The sequence below is a fragment of the Marmota flaviventris genome, chromosome 2, assembly GCF_047511675.1.
Source record: "Marmota flaviventris isolate mMarFla1 chromosome 2, mMarFla1.hap1, whole genome shotgun sequence".
Lineage (NCBI taxonomy): Eukaryota > Metazoa > Chordata > Mammalia > Rodentia > Sciuridae > Marmota > Marmota flaviventris.
In genome coordinates, this window is record NC_092499.1 from 62,755,088 (window position 1) to 62,770,128 (window position 15,041).

The following is a 15,041-nucleotide window of genomic DNA, read 5'->3' on the forward strand; positions in this document are numbered from 1 at the left end:
CTTTTGGACCCATTTTTAGGTCTAAGTTATGGTTTGGAATCCTAGAAGGGTTCATTATGGACGAGGCCCTTTAGCTCCTCACATGACACCAGCACCTTGGAATTACAAATCTACCTTGTTCTAAGATGAGGACTACATACGCTCTGTCTATAGCTGGGGTGTTCTTCTAAAGAGGTCCATAGTCTTGTTAAGTGGTGGACCAGGAACCCCAACTGAAAGAACATCCCCCAGTAATTCAACATCAAAAATATCTAGTTAGGGGAAAACCACAACCACAAACAAACAGCTCCACTGAGCTGTAGCCTTGGGTTATTTCAATATGCACTGTGTTTCAAGAAAAATCACATAGCAGAACTTCTATAAAGCACAAGTGGAGAAACTCAGTGAATTAAAGAGCAAGATTCAGTGCCATTTTGGCCAAACAGATAAATGATTCTGGTACTCACGGATGCAAGTGTGCTGGTCATCTGCAAACTCATAGCCACTGCGACATTCGCACCTGTAGCTTCCTGGCAAGTTGATACACACTGAGTTGGGGCCACAGCGATGGAAGCCAGTTGCACATTCATTTACATCTGAGAAGAAAGAGAGAAGAAAAGTGCTGCTTTCCAGTCCCATGAGTGGAAAGTCTGAAGAGTCAGTTTTCTCACCACTATGATGCTTCAATGGGACTAGGGTGGTAGGCTAAACAGGAATCGAAACATAGGATATCTAAGTGACAGGTAGGAATGAATGCAAGATGAAGCTCATCAGAAATAAAACTTTATCTCACATCTTTCCAGTGAGGTCACAGAGAGATAATTTTTGAACAACTTTTCTCAGAATTCTTTAAATGTTTAAAGATAATGTTTATAAGAAAATATGTTGTAGCTTTTTTTTAAAGATGAAGAAACATCAACTGTTGCTTTGCTGGGATATAATTGGTGAAGGAAACATTGTCTGAAATGTAAAGAAACCAGAAAATATGCTTTCTAGTAAATTTAGGAACTACTTAATATATGCTCAAAATTACAAAGCTTAAAACATATCCAAAAATTGCAAAAGATGGTTTCTTTTTATAGACCCAGCACAAAATCACCATCTCTATTTTCAAACCTGACTAGACTATGCTTCAGTTTTTACATAACTGCATCCAAATTAACAGCTGCTAAAGTCATTGATCGATGGAAATTGCAGATGTGGAATCGATGTGATCACAGATCACAAAGATCAGAGATACTTGTCTTCCACAGTAACACCGCTGGAGACGGCAGAGTGAAAACAGGAGCTATGTGACACCAACAGAACATGGCTCTTACCCACACAGCTCCGGCCATCTCCCTGGTACCCAGGCGCACACTCACAGGTGTAGTCTACACCTGTCCCTGGATGGCACCGTGCTGCTGTGTCACAGGCGTGGCTCCCGTCATGGCAAGGGTTCACTGGGGAAGGATCGGAGTCTGCTGTGTGGGCAGAGAGGAAACAAACAATGGTACAATCTGGCTGCTGTAGAAAGAATGGCAGAGAAGGAAGGAGAGAGAGAGAGAGAGAGAGAGAGACAGAGTCCTTGGAATTGAATGTTTATTCAGCTGTTGTGTGGCACCCGTCAATACCTAACTAAATTATTAATACTGAGATCAAGGGTCAGTCACCTTTATCTCAGGTTTAAATTCCATACTGCCTACCCTGTAGACAAGTTTCCTACTTTCAGTAAGTTTTTATCTGTTTTAGTCAGTTTTTTTACTGCTGTGATTGAAGGACCCGACCAGAACAATTTTAGAGGAGGAAAAGTTTATTTGAGGGCTCACAGTTTCAGAGGTCTTATTCCATAGAAGGCTGGCTCCATTCCTCGGGGCTCAAGGTAAGGAATATCATGGTGGATGAGTGTGGCAAAGGGAAGCAACTCACATGGTGATCAGGAAGCAGAGAGGTCTCCACTTATCAGATACAAATATATACCCCAAAGCCACGCCCTAATTCCCACCTCCTCCAGCCACATCCTAGCACTTCAGTTGCCACTCAGTTAATCCCTACCAGGGGATTCATCACTGATTGGGTTAAGGTGCTCTGAACCTTCTTGCATTGTCTCACATGTGAGCTTTTGGGGGACACCTCACCCCCAAACCATAACAGTGTCAAAGGAATAAAAATATCCAACACCTCTTTTTATTTAAAAGTGCTTTTGCTCTGGTGTCTGTTCTGAGTCTGTGTGCTGGGCTGTTGTCCCCACTGTGAACAGTTTTATAGATGAGGACAGTGAAGGAGAAACATGGGAAAAATTTACTCCAACCCTCAAAGTTGAGACAGGGACACAACCTTCAAGTTTCTGGCTCTAAATTTTGCAATCTCATGAAAATTCGCTGTTTTTACAGGTAGATCTAATTATTTTTTAAAAATATTGATTTTTAAAGATTTCCAAGGACAAATAAGTAGAAATGATTTTCCTAGAATTCACTCTTCAGGATCATCAGCCCTGCCACAGATCTATCCAGCCACCAGGTAGTGACCATTGATAGCATCTGAAATCTTCCCTAAAGAACTTGATTTCTGGGTGCAATGTAGAGGTCAATGGTCATCAAACATTTCTGTACCAGGCGCTAATCTAAACCCCATGTTTTACCAGCCCATCAAGTCCTCATAGCTACAAGGTGAGGACAGTATCATCATATCTTCATTTTTCTATTAGTACCCAGAGGCCAAGCAAACTGCCCAAAGTGACAAAGAAGAGGTGGATGGAGCTGAAATAAGAGAAAAATCCAGGCATTCTCCCTCCAGAGCCCCTATTTCCCACTGCTCTGCTACCACCATCAGCAGAGGAACTTCATCAAGTTACCTACTGTAGGCCAACGGCCCAGAGGCGGTGTTGGAAGGAGCCCCAGATGCCCAATGAGTCCAATAGCTTTGGAGACTTGTTTGCTTCTGGTTCCTCAGGTATAAAATAGAAGTAGAAATGTTTGTGTCTGCCAGAATTGCTAAAAACAAATCCAACAGTGTCCCTGAAAGGTGATGCCCCCCTCTGGCAGGGCTGACAGTCCCCAGTGACTATGTTCCTTCTTCATTCTCAGGGGGCCACTGTTCACCCTCACTTGAAGACTACTTTGTCTCAGTCCCTAGAATTAATTCTAATCTTTAGATTCCAAAGATTTCAAGAGCCCTGACTATGCCTGTTGGCCTCTATACTGAGCCACCTCTGCTACTAACAGGGCTCCATTTAAGTTATAATTTGGGCTTCTGACGGGCAGCTTGGCATGTTCCCAGTCCTATCCTGCTTATGACAGAAGCCAGCATGTGGCATTGGCAGACTCACTCTGGCAGAACTGCCCACCTCAACTTCCCAGTTATCATCTCCTCCAGGACCCTCAACATTCCTCTCTCACCCATGTCTCTCCACACCCCTTTTTTACATGGTGAAACTTGCCTAAAGTAGCTCCTAGTCTATGCTCCAAGTACTTCCTGCCATGCAGTCGGCCTGATAGAGCAGCCTTCGGGATGACTGGCAATCTCCCCAGGGCTTGTATCTCCCTACTGCGCAAGTCACAGCTCCCACAGTTTTCTCTACGGGTCTGCTGTGAATTGAGATGCCTTGGCCAAAACACTTTCTGGTAAATGCCTATCATCCACTTTATAAGAAATATCACAGTGTGTTCCTGGAACTGAATATTCCCTAAGTATCAGTTCCCATACTAGTGCCTGAAAATAAGGAAGGCTGTGGGTTTATCCTTGGTTCACCTCAATAATTTGGCTAGAGTAACAATCTCTGCCAAAACAAAAGACCAAAAAATGGCCCCAGTGCTTTTTGAAAACGATGAACTTATGTCAGCATAAGCCTCGCTCCCCAAATCACACAGATAAGCCTGGCAGACAGGAAGGAAGAACTTCACTGGGGTTGCAGTTGCAGAGTTAACTAGAGTGTAGACCAATTCCTGAGTCTACCCTAGTATGTGTTACAAGTGACAAGGACAGGGTCATGTCCTCACTGAGGGTCCAATGTGACCGAAGCATCTGATTCTCCCCCATGATAGTTTCTCCATTTTTGGGAGAAGATTCTGTACAAAATCCTGGCATCCCTTGCCAAAAGGGAAGGTCGTCTTCAATAATGTTTAAATTTGCTGCTTAACCTTCTTATTCAGTACTTACCAGCATTAAACTTTCACCATGGAACATTCCAACAAAGATTAGTCAATTCACCAGCCTACTAGGCATTAAGGGAGGATAGAGGAGGTAGCTCCAAGGTGACTTGCATACTTGGACAGGATATACTATCGCACTTGAAATTGAGGAGGAAACGACCATAATTATATGATACTGACTTAAAATGTACCTCACTGTCAGGAACTGTTACATAATTTAGAGTCCAGTGCAAGTGAAAATGCAGAGCCCCCTGTTTAAAAATTAAGAATTTCAGCGATAGAGCATTATACAAAGCATGGAACTCTTCTGAATCTAAACCCTGTGCTTTACCAGCCCTCAAATCCTCATGACTTCTAAAAAATATATTTTTGTTTTTGCAGTGCCAGGGATTGAATCCAGGGCCTCTGGCATGCCAGGCAAGCATTCTATTACTCAGTTACACTCCTAGCACCCTAAATAGTTTAAGAATACATTTCTAAAACAATTGCACTATTAATTTTTTACAGCTTGCTAGCTTTTCTCCTATCAACATTACAACAGCAGTATCCTCCCTAAGCCATTTCATATTTCACCTTCACCTTCCTAAACTGTGCAACTCTGGCAGAAGATCTGGAACTAATTTACTCATTTAATCAAGAGGGGAAGAGCGGTTTCCTTAAAGCAACAATCGGTTCAGCTTCAGTGCACAGTCCTCTGCCCAAGGTCTCTTCAGCTCACTGAAAGGACCCCTGGGGAGGAAGGACAGGAAGCATTCCTGGTCCTGTTCTATGATACTACAAACAACAGCCAACTCCACTTGAAGTTCTAACAATTATGGGGTATGGTCTGGTGGTTGGGAAGACAGCAAGGGCTGCCAGCTCCCTTTACTCACTGGGAAAGACACAGTAATTCTCATCTAAACCCTGGGAAACCACGCAGCTCCCACATCAGGTGCGGGCAGCTGTCTGGTTTTATATCATTCCAGCTGGCTGGCAGCTCCCTCTGGAGAAAGCAAAAGACTTTAAGATACTACTATGCACTGAGGAGTGGGGGGAGAAAAAAGTGTTTTGTTGTTTTTTTCCTTTGTTCTTTCTCCCCACTCCCCCACCCCATTTTATTATGTCATTTAGAATGACAGTATTGCTGTGAGTGCATGAAAGAGGGTTCAAACAAACACAAAGGGTCTAAAAACACACATTGCCAGGCTGGGTTTGGCTCAGCAGTAGAGCGCTTGCCTAGCATGTGTTCGATTCTCAGCACCTCATATAAATAAATAAAATAAAGGTCCACTGACAACTTAAAAAATTCTTTTAAAAAACACACACATTGTCTCTTTTCAAATTTGGTCCAAATTATGAGGCAGTTGCAAAGTCAGTGGTGTCCATGAGGAGCGGCAGGACCATGAGGGGTAAGAGCGTGGGCCATGGACCTACAGCTTGCATTTAAGTCCCAGATCACTTCTTACCAGCTAGGACTTCAAATTACTTCATCTCTACATCAGTTTCACTATCTGTGAAATGCAATAATAACATTAACAACTTCCTGTTGGGTAGGCTTGTCGCAGGGACGAGTTAATTCACAGCAGGTACTTAGAAGAGTACTTGGCACTCTATTAATTGTTGCTTTTGTTTGACTTGGGTGGAAGGGAAAATCATAAAACTCAAAGGACAAATTAGCAACTTGGGAAGTGTGCTGGTTTTTTTATGACCATTGGTTATTCCACATGGTATTTCTCTAGGAAAAAGAGACCCAGGAATATATCTTTTCAGAATCTGAATGGGACTGTCACCTGGAAGGAACTTCCACCAGTGGCTGTTTTTACAGATCCAAGGCATACCCCAGTGAAGGGCAGAAATGGACATCTAAGGGTGAGGAATGTTTTCCTCAGCAGTTTTTGCTCATCTCTCTGAGAAATCTGGAACAGCAATCTTTCCTTCTTGATTTATGTGTTTCCCTGAAATCAACAGGGAATTTTCACTTATTAATACACTACCTACCATCTCCCCTCTCTTCCCTTCATAGACTGAACTTCTATCTCCCCTGCCCCCAGTGTGTGTTAGCATCACATATCAGAGAGAATATTTGGCCTTTGTTTTTTGGGGATTGGCTTATTTCACTTAGCATGATAGTTTCTAGATCCACTCATTTACCAGCAGAAGTCAAAAAGTCATTCTTTTTATGGCTGAGTAATATTCCATTGTGTATATATACACCACATTTTCTTCATCCATTTCTCTGTTCAGGGGAACCTAGGTTGGTTCCATAGCTTAGCTATTGTGAATACTGGCACCAAAACAGACATGAAAACCAATGGAACAGAATAGAAGACACAGAGACAAATCCATATAAATATAGTTACCTCATACTAGACAAAGGTGCCATAATCATGCATTGGAGAAATGATAGCTTCTTCCCATGGGGCTGGGAAAACTGGAAATCCATATGTAGCAGAATGGAATTTAATCCCTATCTCTCACCCTGCACAAAACTCAACTCAAAGTAGACCAAGGACCTAGAAATTAGACCAGGGACTCTGCACCTACTAGAAAGAAAAATAGGCCCAACTCTCTATCATGTAGGTTTAGGAACCAATTTCCTCAACAAGACTCCTAAAGTACAGGAAGTAAAAACAAGAATCAATAAATGGGATGGCATCAAACTAAAAAGATTATTCACAGCAAAGGAAACAATTAAAAATATGAAGAGTGAGCCTATATAATGGGAGAAAATCTTTGCCACCTACACCTCAGATAACAAACACATTAATCTCCAGAATATATAAAGAACTCAAAAAACTTACACACAAAAATCCCAAATAACCTAGTATCCACTAATATTTGAGAACCACTATTTTCAAGTTTTGTTTCCACAACTGAATACAATTCACATGCCATGCAATTCACCCACTTAAAGTGCACTAATAAATGACTTTCAGTATATATTCAAAACCATTATGACTAATTATTAGGACATTTTCATCACCTCAAAAACAAACCTTGAACCTTTTAACACATTAATTCCCTATCCTTCCATTATCCTCCACCCTGAGCAACCTTTAATCTACTTTCTGTCTCTGGACTTGCCTGCTCTGAATAGTCTATATAAATGGAATCATACAAAATGCTGTCCTTTGTGACTGGCTTCCTTCACTTAGCATGAGGTTTTCAAAGTTCATTCATGTTGGAGGACACATAAGTACTTCATTTCTTTTTGTGGCTGAAAACTATCCCATTGTACGCACCAAAGACTTTATTTTGTTTGCTTTCATCAGTTGACAGACATTTAGGTTGCTTCTACCTTTGGGCTATTATGATAATGATGCCATGGATATTTCTGCACCAGTTTTTGTGAGCACAGAGTTGTCATTTCTCTTAGGCACATAACTAGGAGTGGAATTGCTCTGTCAAATGGTAACTCTGGTTTAACTTTGAGAAACTGGTCTTCTGTTTTCCACAGCAGCTGCACCATTTTACACACAGCAGCAGCAGTGAATGAGGGTTCCAATTTCTCCATATCCTCACCAACACTTTTTTTTAAAGCTATCCCTGTGATGTAAAGTAATATCTCACTGTGGTTTTGAACTGCATTTCCCTGATGGCTAATGATGTTGAACATCTTTTCATGTTCTTATTGGATATTTGTGTATCATTTTTTAGAGAATATCTTTCCAGATCCTTTGTCCATCTTTTCATTCAATTTCTTTTAATTGTTGAGTTGTAACAGTACTTCATATACTTTAGAACAAGTCTTTTATTAAACATCATTAAAAAAGAATATTTTTATAGCAGTGGGATTTGCCCTAGGGTTTCAAATATTTTATCCCATTCCACAGCTATATTTTCACATTGTTGATAATGTCTTTTGAAGCACAAATTTTTAAAATCTTCATGACACCTATTTGTTTTTCCTCTTGTTGCTTGTGCTTTTAGTGCCATTTCTAAGAAATCATTGCCAAATTCAAGATCACAAAAATTTACCCCCATGTTTTCTTCTAAAAGTTTTAGCTCCTACAGTTAGGTCTTTGGCCCATTTTGAGTTGATTTTTTAATATGCTATGAGGTCCAATTTTGTTCTTTTGCATGTGGATAGTAAATTGTCTAAACATCATCTATTAAAAAGACTTATTTCCCCATTGAACTGTTTTGACACTCTTGTTGAAACACCAACTGGCTGAAAATATGAGCATTTACATCTGGATTCTCAATTTTATTCCATTAATCAATGTGTCTGTTCATATGCCAGACGCACACTGTCTTGATTACTCTAAGTTTCAAAACTGAGAAGTCTGAGTCCTCCAACACCATGCTTCAAGATTTTGGCTATTCTGGTTGCTTGAACTTCAATATGAATTTTAGAATCAGTTTGTCAATCTCTGCAAAGCAGCCAGCTGAAATACTGATAGGGACTGTGTTGAATCAATAGAACAATTCGGGAAGTACTGTCATATTTATAATAGTAAGTCTTCCAATTAATGAACAGAGAACATAGTCCCACTTTTTTGGGGTCTTATTTTTTTTCCAAAAAAATAAAAATTATGTTTCAATGGACAAGTCTCACACTTCTTTAAAAAAAAAAAAAAAAGACTTAATTCCTGAGTATTTTATTTTTTAAAATGAAATTTCTTAATTGCATTTTCAATTTGCTCCATATTAAAACAGAATCACAATTTTTTTTGTAGGTTGTTCTTGTGCATTGCAGCATTGCTGAATTTATTTGTTCTAATAGGGTTTTTTTAAGTGAATTCCTTTGGTTTTGTACATAAAGGATCATGTCATCTGAGAATAGAGATAATTTTACTACTAATATTTTTCTTCTACCTTTCCAAAAGATGTCTTTTATCTCATGATCTTGCCTAACTGTCCTGGCTAGAACTTCCAGTAGCATGTTGAGCAGACAGGGAGAGGGCAGGGCCTCCTTGTCTCACTCCTGATCTTAGGGGGAAAATTCCAGTCTTTCACTGTGAAGCACAGTGTTACTGTGAGTTCTTCACACATGAGGTTCCATTTCATTTTTCCAGGTCCTGGTTTGGTTTGGTGAAATCCTCGAGGCTTTAGCTAAAATGTCCCTTCCTGGGGGAACCTCCCTGCCCTTCTAGACTAGGCCCTCTGCATTTGTCACAGTGGTAATCAGTGCTCACCAGCATCAGTCTCCCTCCTAACTTGCCTCCCTCTTCCCCATGCCCAGGCATACCCCACCATGGGCATGTACTGTTTGCGTTGCTACAAACCAGGCTCAGGTACTGTCCTGTTTCCTGAGCGTGGCCGGGACCTTGTTCTGCAGGTTCTATTTCTGCCCACCTCCACCTCAAGGACAGGGACCCAGCTTGATTCGTCCTCACACCCAGCACTGCACACAGACTCTGGCACTCCCAAACTCTTACTAATCTCTGAATTGTTCTGAGAATTCTCAAGAAGGCTAGAACTTTGGCCCAGCGTTACAAATGAGAAACCTTACCTTCCACAGGGCCAATCTGATTGGTCACAGCAAATCTAAGCACTCCTTCGTCTTCACTGTACAAAGCAAAAACCCGGTCCACAGTCAGCTGCTGGGTGGTGGGGGTGGCCTGGTGTCTGGGGGCGTGCCTGCACACCTGGTAAGTGAGGTTCTGGTGGACACGGTAAGACCCCGTTTGGTTGATTGCACCGTAAGTGAGAGAGTAGTCTCTGGAACTTGTGGAGGTCATAGCTGCAACAGACATTTTATAGGCAAACAGGTAAAAATTTTTAAATATTAAATACAGAGATTTTCATGGAGGTAGATTTTTCTATGTTGTTTGTTTGTTTTTTCATCTAATTCCTCAGCACTTCCCTTGGGAATGCCTTGAGTTTATATGGGAGACTTGCAAGGATAGCCCAAGAACCAGAGTGGATACGAAGCCACAGTGCTGAGAGGGAGGAGGCACTACAGTTGTTGCCACGGTGTATAAGGAAGAGACGATGCTATGTGCCAGCCCTGCGAGGTGGGCACTACCATTGTGTGAGCAGAGACTGGTAGAAGTGAAGTAGATAGCCTGAGAAGCAGGGCTGAGAAGTGGCAGAACTGGAACTGGAACTCTAGACCATCTGGCTCTCTGCCCCAAGATTTGAACCAGCCCATCCCATACATTGTGCAGAGGTGACAGCTGCCAGTGACTTGCACTTAAGTCTGCAGGGTTTCAGGGAAAGGAAACGGTGGTTTCCTCTCAGTCTGGGAGTTGGGCCCAGGGCAGTCATCTGGCCTTTGGCTATTCTGAACACAGGCCAGGTCGCTGCTTCCCATTCTCTTCCCTACATCTTCTGTCCAGCTTCCAGTTCTCACACCACAGGAGAAACCAGGGCCAGGGGAGGAGCAGCTCAAGCCAAACCACTGTGCTGCCAAACAGCCACCTATGGCTGCCACAGTTTCTTGCTCATGGGTAATGATTTACAGAGTATGTTGCACCTCACACAATTTATCAGCCAATTAGTCAACCGTGTAAGGTGGACAGAAAAAGATATTTTTATTCTGATGCTAAAGATGAGACAATAGGGCTGAGGTAGAGCACTTGTCTAGCATAGGCAAAGCCCTGGGTTCAATCCCTAGTACAAAGAAGAAAGAGAAAAGAGGCTCTCATGTTAAGTGATCTTTCCCACAGGTTATAAAAGGCAAGCCCAGGATGTGAATTTGTAATTTCTGACTCCAAATCTTTCATTAGCTTTATAATACTCTATAGCATCTTTCTGTAGCTTTTAAAGCAGACTAAAATCATGAGCTAAAACAAGGTTATAGGACAAATTCTAATAATATGTATATATATATATGTGTGTGTGTGTGTTTAATATATATATATATATATATATATAGAGAGAGAGAGAGAGAGAGAGAGAAAGAGAGAATTTTTTAATATTTATTTTTTTAGTTTTTAGTGGACACAACATCTTTATTTTATTTTTATGTGGTGCTGAGGATCAAACCCAGCGCCTGGGGCATGCCAGGTGAGCGCGTTACCACTTGAGCCACATCCCCAGCCCAACAAATTCTAATAATATTTTGTCATGCTCCAGAGAGTAAAATCTGTACATATTTACATCATCTCAGCCAGGTGTGGCGGAGCACCCCTGTAATCCCAGCAGCTTGGGAGGCTGAGATAGGAGGACCATGAGTTCAAAGCCAGCCTCAGCAATGGCAAGGTGCTAAGCAACTCAGTGAGACCCTGTCTCTAAATAAAATACAAAATAGGGCTGGGGATATGGCTCAGTGGTTGAGTGCCCCTGAGTTCAATCCCTGGTACTGGAAAAAAAAAAGAAGAAGAAGACGACTATATCTATATCATCCCTACCCACCCCCAGAGATAATGTTGGTATTAATTATCTTATTACTATTTGAAAGTACTGGGTGGGGAATTTGTGTATGATAGCTGGCACTCTGCTCACTTACACTATGTCATAATAAGAGTAACAAGAATAAAACTGGTATTGAGCTCATGTTATCTGCCACACACTGTTCTAGGACTTTCCATGTAGTTATACCTTTAATTTTCGTAACCATCCTGGGAGACAGGTATCAATCCCATTTTCTAAGAGGTGAGTACTGGCTATACATACCTGACTCTGAGTAATGGTAAATCTCTTTGTAGGGAGTAATATGGGCTGTGAAGTTTGCTGGGACATAGGGCACCTGTCCTTGGATGTGGGTCTTGATGCTCAGATAATTCTCCGTGTCCAGTCCCTCAGCAGTTTGAGTGATTCGAACCCTTTCCTCTCCTGGGTAGAAAGTAACTTCTGTGTCATGGATAAAGGTAGCACCTGGTGAGGAAAAGAATTCAGCAAAAAGGTTAATAAAAGCCTTGCTTAAATAACAGCCAGTACTGGCTGGGGCTGGGCCTCAAGCTTGGTGGTACAGCACTTGTCTAGGATGCATAATGTCCTAGGTTCGATCCCCAGCAATCCCAGCACATGTTTCCTCCTCCCAGCTTCTACTACTGTGGGAGATGGTGCCTAAAAAGATCACCTGATGTTCAGACTGAGTCCTATCAGCTATTTAACTCCTTAAGTTCCTCAAATGTTCAATCAACGTGTCTGATCTCATTACCGTGCACTGTTTCTCTTTATAGGAGCTTATATTCTGTGAGAAACAGACTCTTGGAAACCTCCTTGACCTATCCAAGGTTGCCAGAATTAGCAAAAATAAGCAAGGCAAAAACAAAACACAAACCCATAAACCAGATACCCAGTTAAATTTGAATTTCAGATAAACAATGAATATATCTTTTATACACACCACATGCAATATTTGGGGTATACTTATAATTTAAAAATCATTGCTTATCTGACATTCAAATTTAACTTGGTGTGCTATATTTTATTTACTTTTGACCCAAGGTTATTCAAATATTGATTAACAGCAAGATCCTATAAACAGCCATTGAGCTCTGCTGCTGGAGGTGAAAAAAAAAAAAAAAACAACTTCTCTCATCCTTTTACTTTACATGCAAAAAAGGAAACAAGTTTTTTCAGGTGAAAAGACAAAAAGTCTCCCCCACACTTTGGCTATCAAAAGGACCAGCAGTCCTGGCATCTCCTGGGAGCTTGGTTAGAAAAGATATTGCAGACCCCACCACAGGCCTACTGAATCAGAATTTCCATGCCCACAAATCATCCAGGCAATTTGCAGGCAGATTAAAGTCTGAAAAGCACTGGTCTGCACCACTCTACGTAAGAAATGTAGAGGTGTAAGAGGAGAAAAAGCAGCCTCTCCTCCATGAAGTAAAGTCATCTCCAGATGTTCTGTAGGTATATTGTTTTTGCATCTCCTTGACAGATCTGTATACAATAATGCAAACAAAACTTCACAAATGCACTCCAACAAATTGGGGCAAGAGGACACAAACACTCCAAAATGGAATCAGCCTATTTCTCAGAACAACTGGAGGAACATTTAGAAGTAATTGCTCTTTCAAAAATCAGCCCTAGATGGGCAGGGTAGCTGCACTGTAATCCCAGCTACTAGAGGCTGAGGCAGGAGGATCCCAAGTTTGAGGCCAGCCTTGGCAACTCAGTGAGACCCTGTCTCAAAATAAAAACAGTTGGATGTAGCTCAGCACTTGCCTAACATGTCTGAGATCCTGGGTTCAAGGCCCAATTCTACACACAGACACACAAATTCAGTTGTACAAAGCCAAACCATTCCCAACTATGGGCAGAACCACATATGTGGGTTCAACAATGAGAAAATCCCCTTTCCCTGTATAAAACCTCAAGACATTGCCCCTAGGAGCAACAGCACAAGGCAGTGCTATCAGCCCTCTCGGGTGCCACTCACCTGTGAGGCTGAAGCCATTCTCAGAGCCTGGTTTTTCCAAGGCAAAGAGCCAGCCAAAGAGGCCTCCGATTGGTGTGAGGGGGAGAAGGGCCTGGGCTGCGGGCTGCGGGATGTGGCTGATGGCTGTGTAGGCTCTGCCGTCATTGCCCACAATGTAAGCATGCAGGTCCACGTCAGTGAAGTGCACAGGTGTTTGGCCCACGTGGAGGTGGCCACTCACCTTCCCGTTGACTCGATGAGGTGCCCCTAGAAGATGGTAATCCTAATTAGCCCTGGCCTTCAGCCAAGTTCCAGAGAGGAGCACACAGACAAAACGATTCCACTGACCATTTTAATGATGCCCTAACCAGTCAATTATCCAATGATGAAAAGGTCCTGTCTGGGATCTCTTCTCCTAGCCTCCTGTCCCCTTTGGCTCTAAGGAGCTGGGGGCAAAGGGAGGAGGACATCTCTGGATAATTTCAAATTGGTAAATCAGCCCACATGTCTTTGTTCCTCAAACATTCATTCATTGAGCACTGGCAAGTTGCTCAATGGTAGCTGGAAACTAGCAGGCAGCAGAACACACACAGACCAGCCCCCACCCCTGTGCCCCAGCCAATCACCTTCCGGAAGACAGTGCTTCCCATTTCCATAAAACCCGGACTGGCAGTGGCAGCAAAAGCCAGTGGCATAATCCGTGCAGAAGGCATGCTGGGAGCACCGCCCATGGTTGTGTTCACAGGTTTCCTTATTGGCAGAATTATATGTAAAGACTGAAAAATAAAACAAACTTGCATGAGGATGACAGCATTTCCAGCATTGTGCCTGCCAGAGTCATCAGGCCACAGCATCTGCTCCACAAAATCGGTTTGGATTATAATAAACAAATAGGTGTTTGATGTTTAAGAGACAGAAATAACACTGGACTCAAGGGAATTAACTTGTTTTGTCCTCTGACAAGAAGCGCAGCTTACTGCTGTCATCTGGGTCTTATTTCGAAGCAGGTGAACTAAGATGAGGCTGCCCCACTGAGGTCCAAGAGCAGAGAAATGAAGGGAAACCAGCAAGTGCACAGTTAGGTTGACCTTTATCAAAAAATGGTCAAATGCTAGCAACTTTGTATGGTTCAACCTAATAGTAATGGCCTGCTCAGGGGAATTACAGAGGTGAGGAGTTGAAGAATGTGATCTATGTCTGACTTTTCTTCTTCCAGGTAACCCTGAGCTTAAAAGTAACCTATAGCTGGTCTCACTTCCCAGAATTTGACTTTGAGAAAGAAGAGCCTTAAAGAATGTAGCTTAATTTTTCATATCTCTGTTTGTATATGAAGTGTGTAATAAGAATTGTAATGCATTCTGCTGTTATGTATTAAAAAATAAAAATCAATCAATAAATAAACGAAAGAAGAATGTAGCTTAAAGAAAGTGTGTGGGGAGAAGCGAGTAGAGGAGGGATAAAGGAAGGGAATCCTGCTATTAAAACATTCTGCACCATTGCAGGGTTTGCTGTTTAGGGTAGAGCACAAGAATGGTTTCCACGCAACAGTAGAGAGCTTGAGCTATGGTCACATTTTCTAGAATGCTAAGGTAATCTTGATGCTCCAGCCACTGTTGCTTGTTGCTCCCATCTCCCGTGTACTTCACCCATTAAAAAAAAAAAGTGTGGGGACTAGTTGCACAACAGTGAAACAG

At 42.0% G+C, this 15,041-nt stretch overlaps 1 protein-coding gene across 3 annotated transcripts in view; it reads right to left on the minus strand.

Annotated features, from left to right (window-relative positions):
* Nucleotides 1-15,041, minus strand: part of Nid2 (nidogen 2) — a 63,862-nt gene that overhangs the window by 25,000 nt on the left and 23,821 nt on the right. For 2 of the 3 annotated variants that reach the window (XM_071607910.1, XM_071607912.1), the window contains exons 5-10: nucleotides 13,974-14,123; nucleotides 13,369-13,614; nucleotides 11,652-11,852; nucleotides 9,544-9,774; nucleotides 1,299-1,442; nucleotides 447-575 (exon numbers count right to left, since the gene is read on the minus strand). In XM_071607910.1, the coding sequence (XP_071464011.1) occupies nucleotides 447-575; nucleotides 1,299-1,442; nucleotides 9,544-9,774; nucleotides 11,652-11,852; nucleotides 13,369-13,614; nucleotides 13,974-14,123 (1,101 nt within the window). The remainder of the gene's footprint in view (nucleotides 1-446; nucleotides 576-1,298; nucleotides 1,443-9,543; nucleotides 9,775-11,651; nucleotides 11,853-13,368; nucleotides 13,615-13,973; nucleotides 14,124-15,041) is intronic. The other variant, XM_071607911.1, reaches the window with a different exon arrangement.